This window comes from Eptesicus fuscus, chromosome 8 (genome assembly GCF_027574615.1).
Source record: "Eptesicus fuscus isolate TK198812 chromosome 8, DD_ASM_mEF_20220401, whole genome shotgun sequence".
NCBI lineage: Eukaryota > Metazoa > Chordata > Mammalia > Chiroptera > Vespertilionidae > Eptesicus > Eptesicus fuscus.
In genome coordinates this window covers 80,843,736-80,864,102 of record NC_072480.1, presented here as the reverse complement: position 1 = coordinate 80,864,102, position 20,367 = coordinate 80,843,736, and the positions used below count along the sequence as shown (strand labels likewise).

Below are 20,367 nucleotides of genomic sequence, written 5' to 3'. Positions count from 1 at the left end.
TTAGGGACTTGAGGGAAATCTTACGTTTTCCTTGAAGTCCACGTCATGTTGAGAACCATTCTTGACTGCACTGTGTTAGAGCTATCCTTCACTTAAATTGTTTGGCATAGTGGTCCTGGTATAAAAAGGAAATCTACTACTGGGTCGGTCTCTCTCTCTCTCTCTCTCTCTCTCTCTCTCTCTCTCTCTCTCCAGACTCTTGTATACTTTTGTACTCAGAAATGAAAATTATTTGCCTACGTCAAAGAAAGTGCACAATAAGTCATACTGAATAAATGAAAATAATTTAGAGACTTTTGAGGTCTCTTTAAACATTCCCTAACTCATGGAAAGTTGCCACCTTTTGGTATGTAAATTGTAAAAATCTATCCATTTCTCTCTTTAAAATTAAACTCTCTGATAGATTATTACTGCTACATTAATTGACCATTATAATAAGCTGATATGCTTCTTATTTAGTCTTTTTTGAGAATGTGTTAAATTGAACATGCTTACAAATCCAAATTGTATTATCATGATGGGGAAAAACAGGGACTCTAGTTGGCAGTTTCTTGGAAATTCCAAGTTAGAACATGTTAATGTAGTTCCAACCCCGGGTAAATATAATTATCTTCAATGAAGCCTGAAAGCATTCTCATTCCCAAGCCTTATTTCAGAAGTCCTTTTGTGTCCCTATTTCTTACCTTCTGGCCAATTTCACAGCACAGCCTTTTAATGTCACTACACATGTGAACCAAAGATGGTGTATGTACGACAAAAGCATTTAGTTTTAAATGTATAAAATGGAAGCAAAGCAAAAAAAAAAAAAATAGGGTGGGGATGCACTATAGGTTAGTAGTTAAATGCATAGGCTCTGGAATAAATCTGAGTTTAAAAAAATAAAATAAAAAGAACTAAAAAAGGTACTGCATTTTCTTCGTGGAATAAAAACCTTCTCTTGAGTTGTGTTTTTACAAGACATTTGATGGGGTCTTGATTCACTATATGTAACTACTTCAGGTGGTCTTTCTTAGAGCTGAACTATTCACCACCCACTGCTTTTGAAAGCTTATGGATTTGCTCTCTTATGTCAGTTGATGGTAAACAGAATTGGGCTTTTTGCATACTGTGAGACAACATAAACATACATTAAGTAGAGTGACCTCCGGTCAAAATGTTGGCATTGCACATCTGTTTCTGGGTAGAATGCTGGAAGATTCCCATGAGAAAGTAGATTTAAGGTCCAGTTTTGTGGTTCACTTACAAGTCTTTTCCCCCCCACTTCCTTTGAGTATAACTGCTCTGACATAGGCTAAAAGGACCCAGTAAATAAATAGCAGGCTCGGTAGTGGAGCAGTGGGATTTGATGTCTATTTGCACTGAGAACTAAATAAAAAGGCATATGGAGGTAACAGTATTTTGGAAATGGAGTTTCCCAAATCAGCTTCATTTATAAACTTTGAACTTGTCAGAAATGCTTCCGTTTATTAAATCCTTTCTACGTGTTCCCTTTTCTCTCCGCGTTGTTGCCTGCGGCAGTCAATTGCCCTCACTCACCTGCAATAGGTAGGGTTTGGACTGTTTGATCCCTTCCCCACTGCTTAGGAAGGTGTGGCATGATTCTGTGTTTTGAACCAGTACGTTTCAGCTGTGAAATGCACTCGCTGAAACTACCGAGCTGAGTGCATGGAAACTGTTGTGCTTCTCGTCTTATGTGCTCTCTGAACTGGTATGTAGCAAAAAATTAATTTTCTAAAACTGTTTTGTGGCTTGTTTTGTAATAAAAACATGAGGATACTGAAATGTGGTGTGTTTTCCTAATGCCCACCGTGGGTGGGTGATCGCTCTTGTCATTCCTGCCCCTATTGCTTTCATGGATTTCACAATGCGGTCCCTGCTCAGGGTAGGGCTACACACCTCTCATCACTGCTGGGGCGGTGTGTGGTGTGTGTGTGTGTGTGTGTGTGTGTGTGTGTGTGTGTGTCGGATGTGGCCCTCAGGGTGGGAAGATGTATGGGTGTGTACGTGGAGAGGCCTGCCAGGCTCTGCCCCTTAAAGTCTGGGACTGGTGGAGGCGGCACCCTGGCCGGCAGAGTGTTGCTCATTTAAAAGTGGTTGCGGGTCCAGGGTCAAGTCATTGGAAAAGTGGGAGGAAGAAGCGAGCAGCATGGTTAGACCGTTGCTTCAACCAGCTGGGCTGGGACAATTCCTCCTGCTGTGGCTGCTGCTGCTGCCCCCGGTGCCCGATCCCAGGGTGGAAGCTCAGAGGACCTGGCCCTCTCCGTTCTGCCCCGCGGTCTGCGAGCCAATGCGCTGCCCCCCGCTGCCCACCTGCTCCTCGGGGGCCACGCCGGTGCAGGACCGCTGCCGCTGCTGCCGCGTGTGCCCCGCGGCCGAGGGCGAGGTCTGCGGCGGGGCGCTCGGCCGGCCCTGTGCCCCGGGGCTGCAGTGCAGCGCGTCGTTCCGCCCCCGGCGCCTGGGTGGCACCCGGCTGGGCACCTGCGGCTGCCCGGCGACGGGGGCGGCCGTGTGCGGCAGCGACGGGCGCACCTACCCCAGCCTGTGCGCGCTCCGGGCTGAGAACCGCGCCGCGCGCCGCCGTGGTGCGCTCCCGGCGCTGCCGGTGCAGAAGGGGGACTGCAGGGATCGAGGTGGGTGCCGGGCCCTGTGCTCCCTTGAAACTTTCTTAAGGAGCGTATTTGAATCGCGCAGCTCTCCACGGGTTCTGCCCTGCTCCACTGGCCTTAGGGATTCCACTTTCTTGCTCCCGATTTTCTTCCCTCCTGGGGTGTCTCTTTACGGGTCCCCATGTGGTTTTTCCCCTCCAGTTTCCTTCCCACACCCGTTAAATGTCCTCTCCCCTTTTATTTTATTTTATTTTTTCCCTACCGGGGTGATGGGCCTTGTTCCCTCCAGGCTCATCCTTATGGGAGTGGGGCCACAGGATTCAGGACGGGGGAGACTGAAGAGAGGGAGGGGAGGGAGGAAAGGTGGAGAGAGACGCAGGGGAGAGACTGAGAGATCTGAGATCGGACCCCGTAGAGGATCAGGAGGCGAGGGTCCCATCGCGCCCAGTAATGGAGCATTTCTTCACAGGGACCAGAAGCGCAGGCTGGCTCAGGAGCAACTACAACTTCATCGCAGAGGTGGTGGAGAAGGTGGCGCCATCTGTGGTTCACTTGCAGCTATTTCGGAGGTAAAGGAGGCAGGAGGGGGTCGCCCACTCCCCGCTGACTTTCCGCTCCTGGTCCCTGCTACCCTGAGGCTCAAAGCGGTCCGGTAACCTGGTGAAGGTCCTGAAGGGATACGGGTTCTGACTCCCAAATCTGGGTGCTCCTGCGCACTCAGGTGGCCGGGGTTTCTCTCTCCCTCATCTGCCAGACAGAATGGAAGGTCAGGTGTGAGAGGTAGAAAGCATCTGAATGATCTTGCTCAGCCCCCTCCTTGTTGTGGAGGGAAATCCTCTGCTAAAGGCCAGTTAATGGTGGAACCTAAACAGGAACCAGCCTTCCTGGGCTCCCTCCCTGCCTGGGCCCTGAAGATTTGGCACCAGGTCCACTCTTGACCACGGTATTGTGATTAGGTTGGGCCTATTTGAAGCAGAGGGCTGCTGCTCTGATCAGCTCTGAAGAGGGAGTGTCCCTGGAAAAGGAGAGCTGGAATCAGCTCTCAGTGGGATTCACACCAGATGACCAGGCCACTGAACGTGCAGGCTCCAATCACACCCGGGGACAATGAAAACACGGGGAAAAGGGAAGGGTCTGGGGAAACTGTGCTGGAGGTATGCTGGATAGATGCGAGGTTCCCGCGTTTCCAGACTGTGGTGCATCCCTGACTCTCCTGCCCTCTGCTTGCGCTGTTGTCTTACCGAGACAGGTCACCTCTCAGCGGCAAGGATATTCCTGTATCCAGTGGCTCTGGGTTCATAGTGTCTGAGGATGGGCTCATCGTCACCAATGCCCATGTCCTCACCAACCGGCAGCGAATCCAGGCGGAGCTCCAGAGTGGGGTCCAGTATGAAGCCACTGTCAAGGACATTGACCATAAACTGGATCTTGCACTGATTAAGATTGAGCCAAACGTGAGTATGTGAGGTCTAAACCAGAGTCTGCGTATTTGGGGGCTTTCATCAATTTGCTCATGTTTTCTTCTCCAACCCCCTTCCGCCTACAACACATTTTTTCACCTAGTATATGCTATTTTCTAATTTCCTTTTTTTAGTCCCTCTTCTATTTTCTCTCTTTTTTAATTTTAAAAAATGGTTATTGTTGAAAGTATTACATATGTCCTCCTTTTCCTCCCATTGACCCCTTCTAGCCCGCCTGTTTATTGTCTTCCATGCCAGTCTGTACATCCCTAACAATTTTGATTAGCGCTCCAGCAGTCTTTTTTTTTTTTTCCTTCTCCTTCACTGCCTCTTCAACAGATGCTACTTCTGGGAAACTTACTTCTCTTAGTGTAGTCTTAGAGTAGCACGAATGATCACAGTGAATTCAGAGCCGCTAAGAATACTTTGAGGTCCCGTTACACCAAGTGTAGTCTGCACTCCAGCAGTATTGACATCATCGAAGCATTCTATTTTGGAAATGCAGAATCTCAGACCACAGCCAGGCCTACTGAATTAGAATCTGCGTTTTCTTAAGATCCCCAGGTGATTCGTGTGCATATTAAAATGTGAGAAGAACTGCTCTGGGTGGTCAGCTTTGTTTGTGGCCAGTTAATTTTGACGGTCAACTTTTGAGCTGGACCTGGGCTAAGGAAATTGCTAATGTCAGTTTACGTTCATCAGTTACTTCACTTCTGGCTCATTGAGAGTAACTTATACAAAGCAATACTTTTAGGGTTTAGAGACGATCCCAATCATCTTAACCCGTGCGAGTCCGGGTGGGTGATTCTTGGATTCTAAAGGCCAAATGACAAAGACTGTGTCCTCTAGGTGCTGTACCCAAACACCGGTTGATTCTATTCTTGGTTGTCTTCCCCATCCCTTCTCGCCCACGTGCAGACTGACCTTCCTGTATTGCTGCTGGGAAAGTCATCTGACCTGCGGGCCGGAGAGTTTGTGGTGGCCTTGGGCAGCCCATTTTCTCTGCAGAACACAGTGACGGCCGGGATTGTCAGCACTACACAGCGAGGGGGCAAGGAACTGGGGCTGGAGGATTCAGACATGGACTATATCCAGACGGATGCCATCATAAATGTAAGTCACTTGGGAGGGCCATGGTGAGCCCATGGGCTACTTGCTGGCGGTGCAGTGGGGAGAACACTTCAGAGCGCCTTTCCCCTTTGGCCGTTCGGGGATGTCCCGAGTTCGGTTAGATCCTTATGAGAGGCATGGAATGCCATATTGTCAGACTTCAGCCTGTGTGACACGGTAACTGGCATCCGTGATATGGGGTGGCCCGTGAGGGTCTGTCACAGAGGCCACCACTGCCATAGGAAGTGGCGGTCCTCTTGCTGTTATTCTTTATCTGCAGTGACTCCAGTATTGATGATGATGATGGGGGGACAACTTGGCCTGCCTTGGGGGAACAGGAGCTCACTAGAGTGGGCTGCTTATGGTAAATCTGTTTAGGAACTATGAATAGTTGACAAGGAGAAAAGTACTGACGGTTGTGTTTTTTTTCAAATTCTCTCTCCAGCACGGAAATTCTGGGGGGCCTCTGGTGAACTTGGTAAGTGGCCACTTTCCTTGCTGCTTCATGCTCTTCCTTGTAAAGGCCTGACAGATTGCATGGTGCAGGCTAGTCCTGGCGTCGAGATCTGTGGTTCGATGCTTTTCTATGACTGCATCTTAAGCAAATGGTTAGGACAGTGGTCGGCAAACTCATTAGTCAACAGAGCCGCAGTTTGCCGACCACTGGGTTAGGACAACTTAAGATCTACAATGGATTTGTCATCTTGGTGTGTGATCTCACCCAACCAGGAGAGCCAGGGTTTGCTTACACGTTATATCTCCTCAACACGCTTTCTGTTTTCATTGGACAGTTAACAAAAGTCCTGGGTACTAAACCCAGATTTATGTCAAGTGACCAATTGTGCTATGTAATGTATATCATTGAAGACTCCCTGCTGCCGCATATGAAGAACTGTCTCTCATCCCAAAATGCTAATTTCAGGATGTGGTCTGTCCAGGTTTTTAGTCTTGACCCACTAATAGATGAAAGAAAAGCCACACCATGAATCCATTGTTCTGTCATGTAGTTAATTATTAAAATCTTTCAGTCTCTCTAGTGGAAATGCCAGCGTTTCTAGTCGCTCAAATCCATGTGAAAACAGAGTGCAGTGCTCATTGGCACAGCCTGTGATCGCACTCTCTGAGTTTTTGAGCGGATTCATTTTGGTTCATCTTTACGTATTACACTGACTTGTAGGAGGATGAATTGTGTGTGCCGTTATTGAGCGTTTTTTACTCAGAACACTGCATGCAATTTTGTGTGCCTTCTTTCTCCGCGACAATGAGTTTACTAGAATTTCAGACCACACTCCAGATCTACTGAGTTATAATCTGTCTCTTAATAGTATTAAATTAAGTAATATGATGTTTTATCCTTTCCATTACCTAACAAAGGCTAGAGGATGATGAAGTGCATGAAGAGGAAAGTATTTCTCACTTCATCGCCTTGATTTAGTAGAGCTTTGTTCCTAAAGTCAATTTACTAATTCTTATGGATCGTTTCATTGAAGTGTTGCTAAAAATCTAACAGCTTTTTGCCTTTGCCATGTTTATTTTTAGTTTCATTTAAGGAATGAAAAGGCAAATATTCTTGTTCTCTTCTTTGGGTCAAATAACAAACTGTGGTTCACTCTAAAAATCAATGTAATTGGGACCGGCTGGTGTGGCTCAGTGGTTGATCATCAGCCCATGAACCAAGAGGTCACTGGTTGGATTCCTAGTCAGGGCACATGCTCGGGTTAAGGACTTGAAGCCCAAAAGGGAGCATGCAGGAGGCAACTGATCGATGTTTCTATCTCTCTACCCCTCTCCCTTCTCGCTAAAATCAATAAAGACATGTTAAAAATATAAATAAAATCAGAGTAATTTGGCGAAGGAAAAATGAGCTCAAGATTTTTAAAAAAATTCCTTCACAGGAACTTGCACATGTAGGTCCCCTCTACTATCCTACTACACGTCACCCTCTAAGGTAGCATCCATTGATCTGGACTGAAGAAGCCCACGTTTCTGCTAGCCCCTCTGTACCCTGGTCCTAAGTGACTCACTTCACTCCCTCCTATTTGTTCAGTTTGCACAACTTGGTGACTGAATGACATCTCCTCCCCTGCCAGGATGGTGATGTGATTGGCATAAATACACTGAAGGTGACCGCGGGAATCTCCTTTGCAATCCCCTCCGATCGAATTCGAGAGTTCTTGGCGGAATTCCATGAGCGCCAGTTGAAAGGTAAGGGGAGTGAGGACTTTTTCTTCCCCTTGTGTGTTTTTGGGAGCACTCAATCTACTGTGGAGATGGTTCTACTAAATACTGTCACTGGTACCCAGTTTCTCTAATGGCGGTTCGGGCAGTAATATAAGGACTAGGCACAAAACCAGGCATGGGTTGTACCCAGAAACATTTGGATTGAACTATTGTGGAAAGGAAACCTGAGGGGCAGAGGTGGGGAGGTGGGTGGGAGGACGCTCTGTACTAATGACGAAGGTTCTCTGAGGCACCGCCTGAGAGGGCAGCTATGATGGAAGGATATTCTGTGACTCTGGTGTCTTTTAAGATCACTGAAAGGAGAGAAGTTTTGTTGTTGGTAACACATTATAATTTTCCTTTCCAGGAAAGGCTCTTTCACAAAGGAAATATCTGGGTCTGCGAATGCTCCCCCTCACTATGAAGTAAGTGTGGGTTTGAATACGTCTAGGTCATTTTTATTTATTTATTTTTATTTAAAAAATATTTTATTGTTTTTTTACAGAGAGGAAGGGAGGGGGATAGAAAGTTAGAAACATCGATGAGAGAGAAACATCGATCAGCTGCCTCCTGCACACCTCCCACTGGGGATGTGCCCGCAACCAAGGTACATGCCCTTGACTGGAATCGAACCTGAGACCCTTCAGTCCACAGGCTGATGCTCTATCCACTGAGCCAAACCGGTCAGGGCCGTCTAGGTCATTTTTGGAAGCAAAAGCCATAGCTGGACAGTCTTGTCAGGGAAACGAAAGTGTTAGGATTACAGCTGGGTACTCTTGTGGCCATAGGCTCTACTGATGCACCAGCACTCACTGTACTTTTCAGTTTCTTTCACGTGCCTATATTTTATAACATCCAATGGTTCTAGGCTTTGGCATAGAGCATCAGAGCACACTTGGGGAAGGATAAATGTGACCTGCTGCCGGGGGTCTTGTTCAGCATCTAGAAGGGTTCAGGAATCTGGAGAAGGGCTGCAGTAAATTAATCAAGAGTCCAGAGACGAAACATAATTTTGGGGAGCCAGATGAGACTTAGCTAAAGAAACCAACTCCTCCTGTCTCTCTGGACTCCTTGCTTTTTATTAACACAAATTGTCCTAAAGCAAGGTAGATATACATATCAAAGGCAAGGTTTAGTATACAGAATTCATTGTCAGCTTGTAGGACTGCTGTTCAGGTGTTTGGCCAGCAGGAGGCAATAACATGTAGATTGAAATGCCCTCAGCTGTCTGGCAGCAAGCAATCATTTGTGCATCCGTTTCAGGTTTGGGGAAACGCCCTTAGCCATTTCCAACAGGCAATAATATGTATTTTCCAGTCCTTGCTGAAGGCTCAAGGTCCACCAACCTTTTGATGAACTTACTGCATTTATGACCTGCTGGAATTAGCTTCCGGCAACCTGCTTGATGGAATCCTCTCTGGCCACTCTGAGCCTTGAGAGAGCAGGTAGAATATTTACTGAGATTCATTCAGAGGCTTTGCCTGGGGCTCCAGAGATCAATTCGCTATGCTTCTTAAACTTATGGGAAATATCTTCTCACTTTCCTTAGCCTTCTTCGAGAAATGAAAAGGCAAGATCCAGATTTCCCCGTTGTGAGTTCTGGGGTTTTTGTATATGAGGTGATTCAGGGAACAGCTGCTGAAAGGTAAGAGAAACGCAGGCCTTTGCCCAACCTCCTTTGTTCTCGCTAGATGTGTGCTGTGGCAAATGTGTAGGATTTAGATTTAGGCTGTCCAGCACAGTGGCCCCTGCCCACACGTGGCTATTGAACACTTGAAATGTGGCTGGTATGACCGATGGACTGAATTTTAAATTTTATTTAATTTTAATTTATTTAAATAAAGAAACTAGAAGCATGTAAAATATTTTTCCATGAAATACACCTTTTTTTTTTTTTTTTTGTGGGGAGGGGGGGAAGGGAAAAACTGCCTTGTACTGTAATCATTGCATTTATAAGATATTATGGTTGTGCATTGTTTCTAGTGGATTTCAAAGACTTAAAACAGAGTGTAAAATACATACTAATTATTAAAACATTACATTTTAAAATGATAGTCTAGATATATTGAGTTAAATAAGATATATTACTAAAATTGGTTTCATCTGTTTAAAATTTTTGGAAAAAAAAAAAAAGTGGTTACCAGAAAATTTAAAACTACATATGGCATGTAGATAGTGATGCTGATTTAGACTTGTGTACTCTAAGGGCCTTTTTTTGGAAGGCGATGGTTCTCTTTAAGCCAAGAATGCATGATATGAGTTAATAGTCTAAGTCTAAATTAATTTTGCTAGGATCCCCAAGTCTGCCCTTTCAATACCTTAGTTATTAAGAATCAGAAGAATCCAAAGGATCAAAAAAAGTTTAGGAACATACTTTAGGTAATTTAAAATACTTTTGTCTTTGAACTCTGGATGACAGTACCAGACAGCAGCACTAAGTAAATAAACAAATAAGCAAACAAAGAAATAAATCAAGCAAAGGTTAGAGTAGCTTTCCAAAGACTGTTGTTTCGAACATTTACACTAACTACTGAGAGCAGAGGTGGCTTGTCCAACAATTACTCTTCTGGGTCTCCCTCTTAAACTTCTTCAGTATCTCTCTCTCACTGTATTTGTTTTTCAAGAGCTCAATAATCTGTTTAGATTACGGCAACGCTTTTAGTAGGAGGCAAGAAACCCTCGGGTACTACCTGTTCTGAATAGCTAAGTGTTAGGTCTCATGTTACTAAACTTGGCTTGTCACAGGCTTTTCTAGACTTTCTTAGTTCCTACCCCTCCCCCCGCCCCCGCCCCCCTGCCCCCCTCCCCCCCTCCCTCGCCCCACCATCCCAATCCTTATTTTTAACTTCTGGTTCACGGCCAAAGCTATTTCTTTCAGCTCTCCAAGGCCTTGCTACTCAGGATGTGGTCTGTAGTCCAGCTGCATTAGCATCAGCTGGAGCTTTTGGGAAATGCAGAATGACAGGCCTACCACTGAATCAGAAACTGCCATGTTAAACAGGATCTCCTTGATTTGGATGCACATTAAAATGAGGGAATTACTGCTTGCTTGATGTCACTGCTGAACCAGAAATCTGTTGACTCCATCCACTTATATCTAATAATTATGACAATAACAGCTGGCATTTATTAACCACTTAATATATGTCAGGCATTATTTAATATTTTTTACATGCTTGGTTTGAGCCCGCAATAGTCTTATGATATAGGCATTATTTTACAGAGGACACAGCTGTGGCAGAGAGAGACCAATGTGAGAGTTACACAGTAAGTCAGACAGCAGGGATGTGGAACCTAAGTTAACCTCTCTATTATCCTGCTTTTGTGGCTGCTCTTCTTGCTTCTGAGAAGCAGACTGATCGAATGGAAAGAAGATGGGTTTTCATATCTGAAGACCAGGGATCAAATCCTAGCCTTTTACAAGCGGTGGGACATTTACCCTGTCTGAGCCTCATATTTGGGCTCAGCAATAATTTGCAGGTTTCTTTTTCCACTCACAGAACTACCATGAATTGTGTTCTTCCTTTGTGCACTGTATCAGTCACCTTCCAAAGTAACCTTGTCCTAAAGCCTCTCCATGCTTGTAGCTGTAACTACCTTCAAACTTGTCTGCACATCCTCTTGCTTTAAATTTCTCCTATTTTTTCATAAATTCCACATATCTTGGTAATCCTATTACTCCTGCTTCTCCTGAAGTCATTTAATTTTATGTCCCTCTTCCAGCTTCTTTTGGCTTTAAGACAACAGCATAGCTATGTATGTATTGCATGTTGGAGGTGGTTTCTGTTTCTAAGATATACATTCTATGTGAAACAACTATGTAGGAGACTGCATACAATCACAACTTTGGGGAAAAGGAGTCTAGAATCAGAGCCTTAAATATTTAGACTTGGAAGGGTGATTAGTTTTTGACTTACTGGGAACAGAGCTTTTAACAGTATTGCTCAACATACTCTCTCGTTCCATAAACTATGGTTGAAAATGGGGTAAGTGGGCTGTCAAAATCAAACTGATCAGAGTCTGGGGAAAAACATATTGACTGGGCTTTTCATGTTTGCTCATAAGAATGGGAGTATGCTTCAGGTTAACAGAGGTCAGAGATTAATAGAAATGAAAAGCTAACCTCCTATTCCAAACCAAATCCACTCTATGGGAGGAGTAAACCTCTTATACATGATTAATTGTGGTAGAATATTAATTTTATGAAGGTAAATAGGATTGTTGTCTTCAAGATGATTTCACAGCATATCTTAGAACAGTCCTCGTATTTGAAAGGATTGAGGCTATTTCTGGTTTCCCGGTTGGTATGTTTACCAGTAAAATAGTAGTACCTTAAGAGATAGACATGAAATTCTAGCTGGGATAAGTAAAACTCTTAGAGTTTCATGCTCCTTTTTTTCTCCCCTCCAAGCTCTGGGTTGAGAGACCACGATGTAATTGTCAGCATAAATGGGCAACCTGTTACTACCACAAGCGATGTTATTGAAGCGGTTAAGGACAATGATTCCCTCTCCATGATGGTTCGTCGGGGAAGTCAAACTTTGATCCTGACAATCACACCTGAAATAATTGATTAAGTACCTTGATTTAAAGATGAATTATCTAACAAAACCCAAGTTATATTACCTGGTTTGTATTGAAGATGTGCCAAAGATGGCTAGCGTTTTTAGGATCTTTCTTATAAAGGAAAATGAATGCTTAAGTATGCATATGCGCGCGCGTGCGCGCGCGCACACACACACACACACACACACACACACACACACACACACACGGGTACTATTAGATTGGGGGTGTACTGCTAAGAAGCTTTACTAAGCAAGTGGAAGAAGGATGTGGTGCCAGGAAGTCTGGGAAGCTGAGAAAAATTTTATTTAAAGATAGGAACAACTGAAAAAAAAAGGCAGTTTCTAATTTAACCTTGACAGAAGGACACTTTAGTATTGTTAAACTTCCCTATAGCTACAAACTGACACACACACACACACACACACACACACACAGCAGGGGTCCTGCTGTGCACCCAGACCTGCCTCCTGGGTTTGGCCATTTCGGCAAAGCCTGGGCAGCCCCATTGGCTGCCTGGACCAGGGCGTCCCCTGTGGCGCCTGGTCCCTGGGCAGGTGAGTGCCCTCCCAGGAGCCACAGCAGCCTGGCTTTGTGGGGATGGGCTGGCTGGTTTGGGGAAGGAAGGAATCCCTGTCCACCAAAAAAACAAGGAATTTCCAGAACTCTGCAGAGTGTCTCTGAGCCCTCCCACGACACACTCTCCACCACGCTGGCTCTGTCCCCGCCCACCACACTCTGGTCCTTGAAGCAGGTGGCTGCACTGTTGAACTGAGTGACAGGGGCCCAGATGGTGGGAGCCAGGTGTTCCTTGCTCTTCTTGTCCAGCTGGGACCAGAGGGAGCCCAGGCAGCAGAGGGCACTTTTTTAACAGCTCTTGGGAAGCAGGGGGGAGTGTCACCTGGCTCTCTCACACTCAGGATCAGCATCCAGTCAACCCTCCCCAGTCTCAGGGAGGGTCCCTGGTCAGTGCTAGAGTCAGGAAGCGGAGAACACACACACACACACACACACACACACACACACACACACACACACACAGATCTATCTTCCAAATATTAAGAAACAACCTGAATCCAGAGTACAAAGAAAATCAAATTTTTAATACTATTCCCTTACACAATCAGTTTTTCGGGTTGCATCACATTTGGCCAGCGTTTATGGATACAGAGGATGGATATCAGTTATAAGTCAAAATGAAACTGGCAATTATGGATTGTCACAGAAGATTATTCAAGACTCTCGTTATCACTCTAGCAGTGGAAACAACTTTGGTCTCCAACAGCTTTTCTGACTCCAAGAGGACTTGTATAAAATAGATATTTCAATAAATTAAAAACTTTATCTTTTTACCCAAGCTCTTCCTCCTGGCAAACACTAATAATTTGAGTCTGATAACTGTCAAAATGTGTGTTTTTTAAAATAAAAGAAAATAGCTTTCGATGGGGTTTGTGACTTAATTTTAATAAAATTTTTTTAAAAAAGTTGTGAGATGAGGCAGAATTTGTGGCCTAAGGTAGTATATTATTTTGGGTAAGATTTAAATTTCAGTTTGTTTTCAGGGCTTCTCGTAGAATTGAGTTTAGAAAAAAAATGTTACATCAATACACCCCCTTAAAACCTATGTAAAATTTTATGTGTTTGTGTATTTTTCTGGGTCTAGTTTCTTCATGACCACAATTTAAAACACACTGCCTTAGAGTACAGAGATTATGAATAAAAATCTACCAATTATTACTGTTGTAAACAAGGTTGGGGTCGGTGTGGTCCAGAACTTTTAAGACAGAATAATCTGTTTTAATATTTACGTAATTGCCATCATTTAATAATATCAGAACAGTTGGTGATCATATTAATCAGGAGTAGAGCTGAAATTTTTAGAAAAGCCATTTCATAATGATAGAGCATATCCAGAGTTATTTTAATTGCGATTCTTTTTTTTATTTTATTAATATGTTCTTTTATTATGACCTGACCAGGAATCGAACCATGACCTTCTGGTTCATAGGTTGACGCTCAATCACTGAGCCACACCAGCCAGTTAACTGTGATTCTTGGTCTTTAAGTCAATTATTATGAAACTAAACTTTGAGCAGTTCTACCATGATTGTTTCTAGAATTTATAACTTATTCCAAATAACAGGATCTTAATTTGACTTATCCATAAAATTCCCCCTTTACTTTGTACTTAACAGTTCTTTGCAACTTAGATTAAAAAGGACAGGAACTAAGTTTTTAAAACCACTTATTATTCAAAGCATTTCCTTTATTCCCAGTGATCTGGGAATGCGAAAGCTTGGTTGTGGCTCTTTCTCTATGGCTGACTCCTGTAACCCACAGTGAAAACTTCTGGTACCCAACTTATTGCACTGTTTCTCTTTCTCCCCACAAATCACATCCTAAATCCACCCAGTACTCAGTAATAATATCCTTTAAGAGTCTGTTTTTCTTTCCAAGAGCACAATGCTCCTCGCTTTCTCTTATGTAATTGTGAAGACCAGTTTTATAGTCATTTGAAATCTTTTTTACCAGCCTTCAACATGGGCTCTCTAAATTGGTAAATACTACCTTTTATTTTATTTTTTATTGATTTCAGAGAGGAAGGGAGAGGGAGAGATAGAAACATCAATGATGATAAAGAATCATCAATCAGCTATCTTCGGCATGCCCCATACTGGGGATCAAGCCCGCAACCTGGGCATGTACCCTGACCAGGAATCAAACCGTGACTTCCTGGTTCTTGGGTCGATGCTCACACTGAGCCACATTCGTTAGGCTAAATACTACTTTTTAGACAGGAAAATTCTGCTAAGAGGATAGACTAACCCAGACAGATCTTATACTCTTGGCTTTCAAACCATAATTGGAATGAAAAAAATATTTTCATGTATATATATATATTTTTCCATGTATATATTGCCCCTTAAGCATAATAATGGTGAAACAATAGGGTTTATTAATAGGGTAGTTTACTTCAATCACCTATTTTTAGTGAAACAAATGTAATTTTGAGTTTCACTCTACCTACTGAGAATATCCAAACAGTGTTCCAGATTGGCAAAATTTATTCTGCAGTTTAAATTCAGAATTTCAGTGTGTATTAAAATTCACGGCCATTTCTACTTTTGCTGAAGCTTTCCATTGGTTCTGCTTCAGTTCTCCTGTGCATGAGACTCAGGGTCACAAAAGGCACAAAGCTAACAATACTCACTTCGCTCATCCTGTTGGGTCCACTTGCTCCAAAGGATTGAAGATATATCCATGTACAGAAGTAAAGAGTATAGAAACCCTTCTGCAGCTTATACATTAGTTGCTAGCTTTTACATTTTGTACATGAGAAAAGGTATCAACTTTAATTCCCACAACAGTGTTTGCTTGCCATTTCTAGTCAGCAAGGTAACATTTGGGTTGCAAATCCAGAGTCCAGAGAAATCTTCCTAACCAATCCCATTCCCTCCAAAGAGGGCAAGTAATGGTCAGGTCTGATATCAAGGAAGAGTTCTGAGCCTGTAGAGATGAATTCCGAAGACTTGCCTCTCTGGGCCATGAAAGCAGCTCTTTTTAGTAAACAGTGCACCAATTGCTGCCATCACTCGGCATCAGCCCTCCAGTAATAAGTAATATAAGGTCAACAAACCACCAAATCCCAAGTCCTCCAAGTGTCAATAGTTTCCCTACTGCGGTGCCAGTGTGTCCCAGACAGAAACGATCCACTCCAAAACATCCCAGGAAGAAAGAGTAGAGTAAAGTGGTTATGAAGTAGTGTCCGGTGTACCTAGACAAAAGGAATTAAAAGGAAGATGTTTACCACGTGAAAATTAAAACACTTAATGGAAAGTGAAAAGATGATGCAGCCAGTCCCTCTGTGGCCTCTTACTCCCTTACCCCCCCACCCCCCATAAGAAGATCTCTTGTAGGTGTAGACCAGCAATGTTCAACCTTTTCCACCTCATGGCACACATAGACTACTTACTAAAATTCTGCAGCATACCAATCTACCGATCTGACAAAAAAATAAATATAATTTCAATTCATTCAAATTGGATGTCTATTGTTGTCATGTGTTTATTTGACAAAAATCTAAGAGAAAAGAGGTCAGTGCTCCTGACTAAATAATCAGGTATTGCATGTTTTAAAAATTCTTGTGGCACACCAGGGTGCTGTGGCACACGGTTGGAAATCACCGGTCTAGAGTCTCAAAAGCGAAATTGTTAAGATATGGGGGACCTATAAGAACAAATGTTGAGTTGGACTGGACAGGAAATTATCAAGCACGTCAGCACACAGGCATCCTGGTAGGAGTGGAGTCTGGGCCCCCCTCATCCCCGCACAGGCTCCTTTCCTGAGGCTGTAGTTCTGAATGTAGTTCTTTAATGAAGTGTCTTCCTTCCTTAAATGGAACACTGATCTCCATGTACCTTCTTTCGCTGTCTTGTGGCAACTAAAAACGGGGACATCTTCATAAAGACTTCTGTTTTACATACTGTGATGACACGCAATTGCAGTTACTCTAATATTATCACTAAACATAGTCATAGACTCTTCACTAGCAAAAGGTAGAAGTAAATTCTGTGCCTTCAAGCAGAACTTACAGAAACAAGAATAATTCTTTTTAAGATAAACTGATTTTCAGTGAGAGAAGCCCATACCTTTCATGATAAAACCTTTATTCCTGAAATACTAAGGCTATTTTCACAGGATTTCTGCCTATCATGGGAATTCTGGAGCTAGATGCTCTGTCCAACTCCTTCATTTTGCGATGAGAGGATAGAGACTCTGGGTGCCCAAAGGTACGTAGATAGTTGGTGAAAGAGACGTTTAGAACTTACGGCCTCTGGTCTGAAGGCCAGAGTCCTCCCTATTATAACTATATTGGCCCTATCCATGGATTATGCACAGTAGTAATCCTGTTGCCCATTTAACACTTAAGGTAAAAGAAACAGTCCCATCAAGAGATGACAAGGAAAACAGCTCTACCTCCACCCAACTACCAATAACCCCATTCAAAGTAACACTTACTTTATACAAGGTTTATTCTCTCGTAGGAAGGTCCTAGGACTGGCACACTCAATTCCATCCAGGGCCCTGCACTGGACTGACGTGTGTTCCACATCACTGTAGGCCTGACCACCAAACTGTGGAATAACAACCAAAACGAAAGAAACCAAAAAACTCACCAAAGCAAGTAACACAAAATGCATCTTTATATCAATTAATAAATGCTGACTCAGGATGATAACTATTCGAATGAAGTTAGGGTAAAGCTGTGTGAAAGAACAAGAAATTTAGTGACATACTTCAAGTGACTGTAAATTAGTCCATCCTAAATGTACATTGCTTTAAATAAACTCGTTTTTTTTCTTCCTTTTTTTTTTGACTGACTTCTTTAATAATAAAGTTTAAAAATGTATTATTATTTTCATTAAATGCCATTTAGAACAGATGGACACAATGCTTTAATTAACCTTGATTTACAGAAAAAAGGGCATATTACTGAGCATTTGGGAATGGCTATTTAAAAAGTTGACCTTGTAGCCGAAACCGGTTTGGCTCAGTGGATAGAGCGTCGGCCTGCGGACTGAAAGGTCTCAGGTTCGATTCCGGTCAAGGGCATGTACCTTGGCTGCGGGCACATCCCTGGTAGGGGGTGTGCAGGAGGCAGCTGATTGATGTTTCTCTCTCATCGATGTTTCTAACTCTCTAGCCCTCTCCTTAGCTCTCTATAAAAAAATCAATAAAATATATATATAAAAAAAATAAAAAGTTGACCTTGTATTAGAGGTCTGTTTTATATATATTACAAATGAACATAACTAGGAAAGAACTCAGAATATCAACTGACTCAGGACTTTATTTAGGTCATGACTGTGTGATTAACAGGTATTTGTAGTATGTCTATAGTATGTTTAAATTCCAGCAAAAAATTTCAGAACAGGACCTCTGACCCTTTGCGTAACTGAATTCTAGAAAAGTAAGCACAGCTGTACATTCTCTACTGGCACCTTATTAAGTTCGTCACTACTATTTTTGTTGGAGCATTTCTCAAAGGGAAGAGAATAGGAAAAACGATACTTATTCCGTGTACTCTCCCAGGGAATCAGGTACCTGAGCACTGCCAGTCCTCTAGGACTTCTGGGGGAAGTGATAGTTTGAGTGCCTTGACAGGATCAATTCAGTTTTTAATTAAAATATATAAAATCATGTGATCTCTAAACAATGCTAACTCAAACTTTTATCCATAAATATCAATAGGACAAAATCTCACTGTATTGAGAATATTTATTTATGCTTTATTACAATATAAGCTGTTTTTTAGTTTTAGTACTTTCATGTTTATTCCTCTGTGTCTGATTTAGTACAAAGAATATTTTCCCATAGGGGGGTGAGGGCATCTGCTGGCAGGTGGGAGCGGCCGGGGAGAGGTCAATGGGGGGAAAAAGGAGACTCATGTAATACTTTAAACAAAAGAGAATTAAAGAAAAAAAGTTAAAAAAATATTTCCCCATAATTTTGTTACACTTGACTGTGTCTTGACTTGCATTATACAGCAAATATAATGGTGCATCCATAATGGGGAGAACGTACATGAATTTCACTAGTTTTTGGGAGTCTGATTAGGCAATGTGCACCTAGCTTTAGAGATATTATTAATGGAACCAAACAGTTTTTCTCCATTCAAAGAGGCCATTGTTACTAAAGTTCTCCTTGAATCCTATAATCTCCTACAAAGACATCCTATATAAGAAAAACCTAATATGCAAATCAACCGAACAGCAAAACGACCAGTGGAAAGACTAGTCGCTATGATGTGCACTGACCACCAGGGGGCAGACGCTCAACCCAGGAGCTGCCCCCCAGCCCACAGGCCCCTGGGTCAGCCAAGGCGGGTGCCAGCGGTAAGACCCTGTACATTTCTGGATGAGTTTGCTTATAAAACAGAACAAAAACCCACCTTGAGACAACCATAACCAAGTTCCTGGGATGCAGTTGTATTTCCAACATGATCCACTGGGTCTTCGCATTCTATGAATTCATCCGGTCTATAAATCACCAGTAAGATCATGATCATCACATGGCCTTTGCAATTGGCTGTTTACATGTATATAATCAAAACAGGCAAGCGACATTTCTTCAAGTTTTCTGGGGTTTAATTTCACTCTGACTCTCCCCCAAAAGATGGTGTCAATTAGACTGAAGCACGGCAGGTCAAACAGACAGCCATCCACCCAAATGACCCTTTTATTGGGGGGGCAGGGGTTGTTTCTGGTCCCGTTTCTGCACGGATTCTACTTCTGCCATAGCTTCAACTCTTCCCTAGGCAAACATCCGCAAGGCTCTGGGGGCAAGATTAAGGCCAAAGGATTCCCAGTTCTCCTTGCATTTCCCAAACGCCTTTTCTTATTTGACTAAAAAGAGATGTCAAGAAATGACTTGGTTTTGTAATGGTAAGAATATTTCTCCCCTCCCCGCCCAAGTACCTTGTAGGCAGGGGCAAGCAACTTACTTCATTTGTGGCTCACACAGCACCAGCGCCTACGAAGGAATCTCTTTCGGGTAAAACGGAGGGCAGAGAAGGCACACCCTCCTACCCTACCCTTCTTCCGGAGGCTGTATGATGTCACTCCTCCCCAGTTCTCCTCTTTGGGGATCCCAAAGGACCTGTCACCCACACCCAAGGTTTCCCCCTGCACCGGGTAGAGGACTGAGAAACCCGTCATGATATTTACCTCCCGCGTGTTGCCTATCGGGTCCTCAGGTGGAGAGGGTCCGGAAAAAAAAACCCCAAAGCATCCTTCCTTCTCCTCCTCCCCCAACACAACACCCCATCTATTCCTTGCCCTCTCGCCATCTCCACCTGTCTCCACGACTGGGTAGCTTACAGGAAAGAGCAAAGGATGACTGGAGAGGTGGGGTCGCCATATTCCCAGCTCGGAGCGCCGGCGGAGACCTCCGGGTGGGCGGCGCCTGCGGACGTGAGCTCGGGCTCCGCGGTAGCGTTGAACGAGTGGCTCCGAGAGACACAATGCAGCAGAAGCAGGTTCCCCAGCAGCAAGGCCGCCTGACCGCAGAGAAGTAGGTAACTCACCGGGCAACCACCCAGCACCATCTTCCCGGGCCCGGTGGCGGATACCGGGCCTCCGCAACCACAAGCCCCGGCAGGCAGCGGGGATGCGAGCCCGGCCCGGTCAGGCCTCTTCCGTAGCCCCGCTTTTCCCGGCCAAGCAGCCAATGGGCGCGCAGCCCGGCGCTCCGCCCAACCCCCTGACAACCAATCAGAAGGGGCTGCGCAGGGGGCGGGGCTGCGCGTTGCTTCTGCTCCTCAATTCCTCCTCGGAGTCTCACGCTCCTCCTCCTTTTGCGCCGAGCGCTTCCTCCAATCGGGCCCTCCGACCCCCGCCGTAGGC

The 20,367-nt window shown here is 44.0% G+C and overlaps 2 protein-coding genes across 2 annotated transcripts; one reads left to right on the top strand and one right to left on the bottom strand.

Annotated features, from left to right (window-relative positions):
• Positions 1-2,146: 2,146 nt before the first annotated feature.
• HTRA4 (HtrA serine peptidase 4) lies at positions 2,147-11,973 on the top strand. The gene is made up of 9 exons (XM_008146149.3): positions 2,147-2,630; positions 3,076-3,175; positions 3,856-4,060; positions 4,985-5,179; positions 5,622-5,654; positions 7,267-7,381; positions 7,764-7,821; positions 8,946-9,041; positions 11,808-11,973. The coding sequence occupies exons 1-9, from the start codon at positions 2,147-2,149 to the stop codon at positions 11,971-11,973; spliced, it is 1,452 nt and encodes a 483-aa protein (XP_008144371.2).
• Positions 11,974-13,044: 1,071 nt separating this feature from the next.
• Positions 13,045-20,176, bottom strand: TM2D2 (TM2 domain containing 2). The gene is made up of 4 exons (XM_008146148.3): positions 19,843-20,176; positions 18,915-19,002; positions 16,982-17,097; positions 13,045-15,737 (listed from the first exon to the last, which is right to left on the bottom strand). The coding sequence occupies exons 1-4, from the start codon at positions 20,067-20,069 to the stop codon at positions 15,524-15,526; spliced, it is 645 nt and encodes a 214-aa protein (XP_008144370.1). The 5' UTR covers positions 20,070-20,176; the 3' UTR covers positions 13,045-15,523.
• Positions 20,177-20,367: the final 191 nt, after the last annotated feature.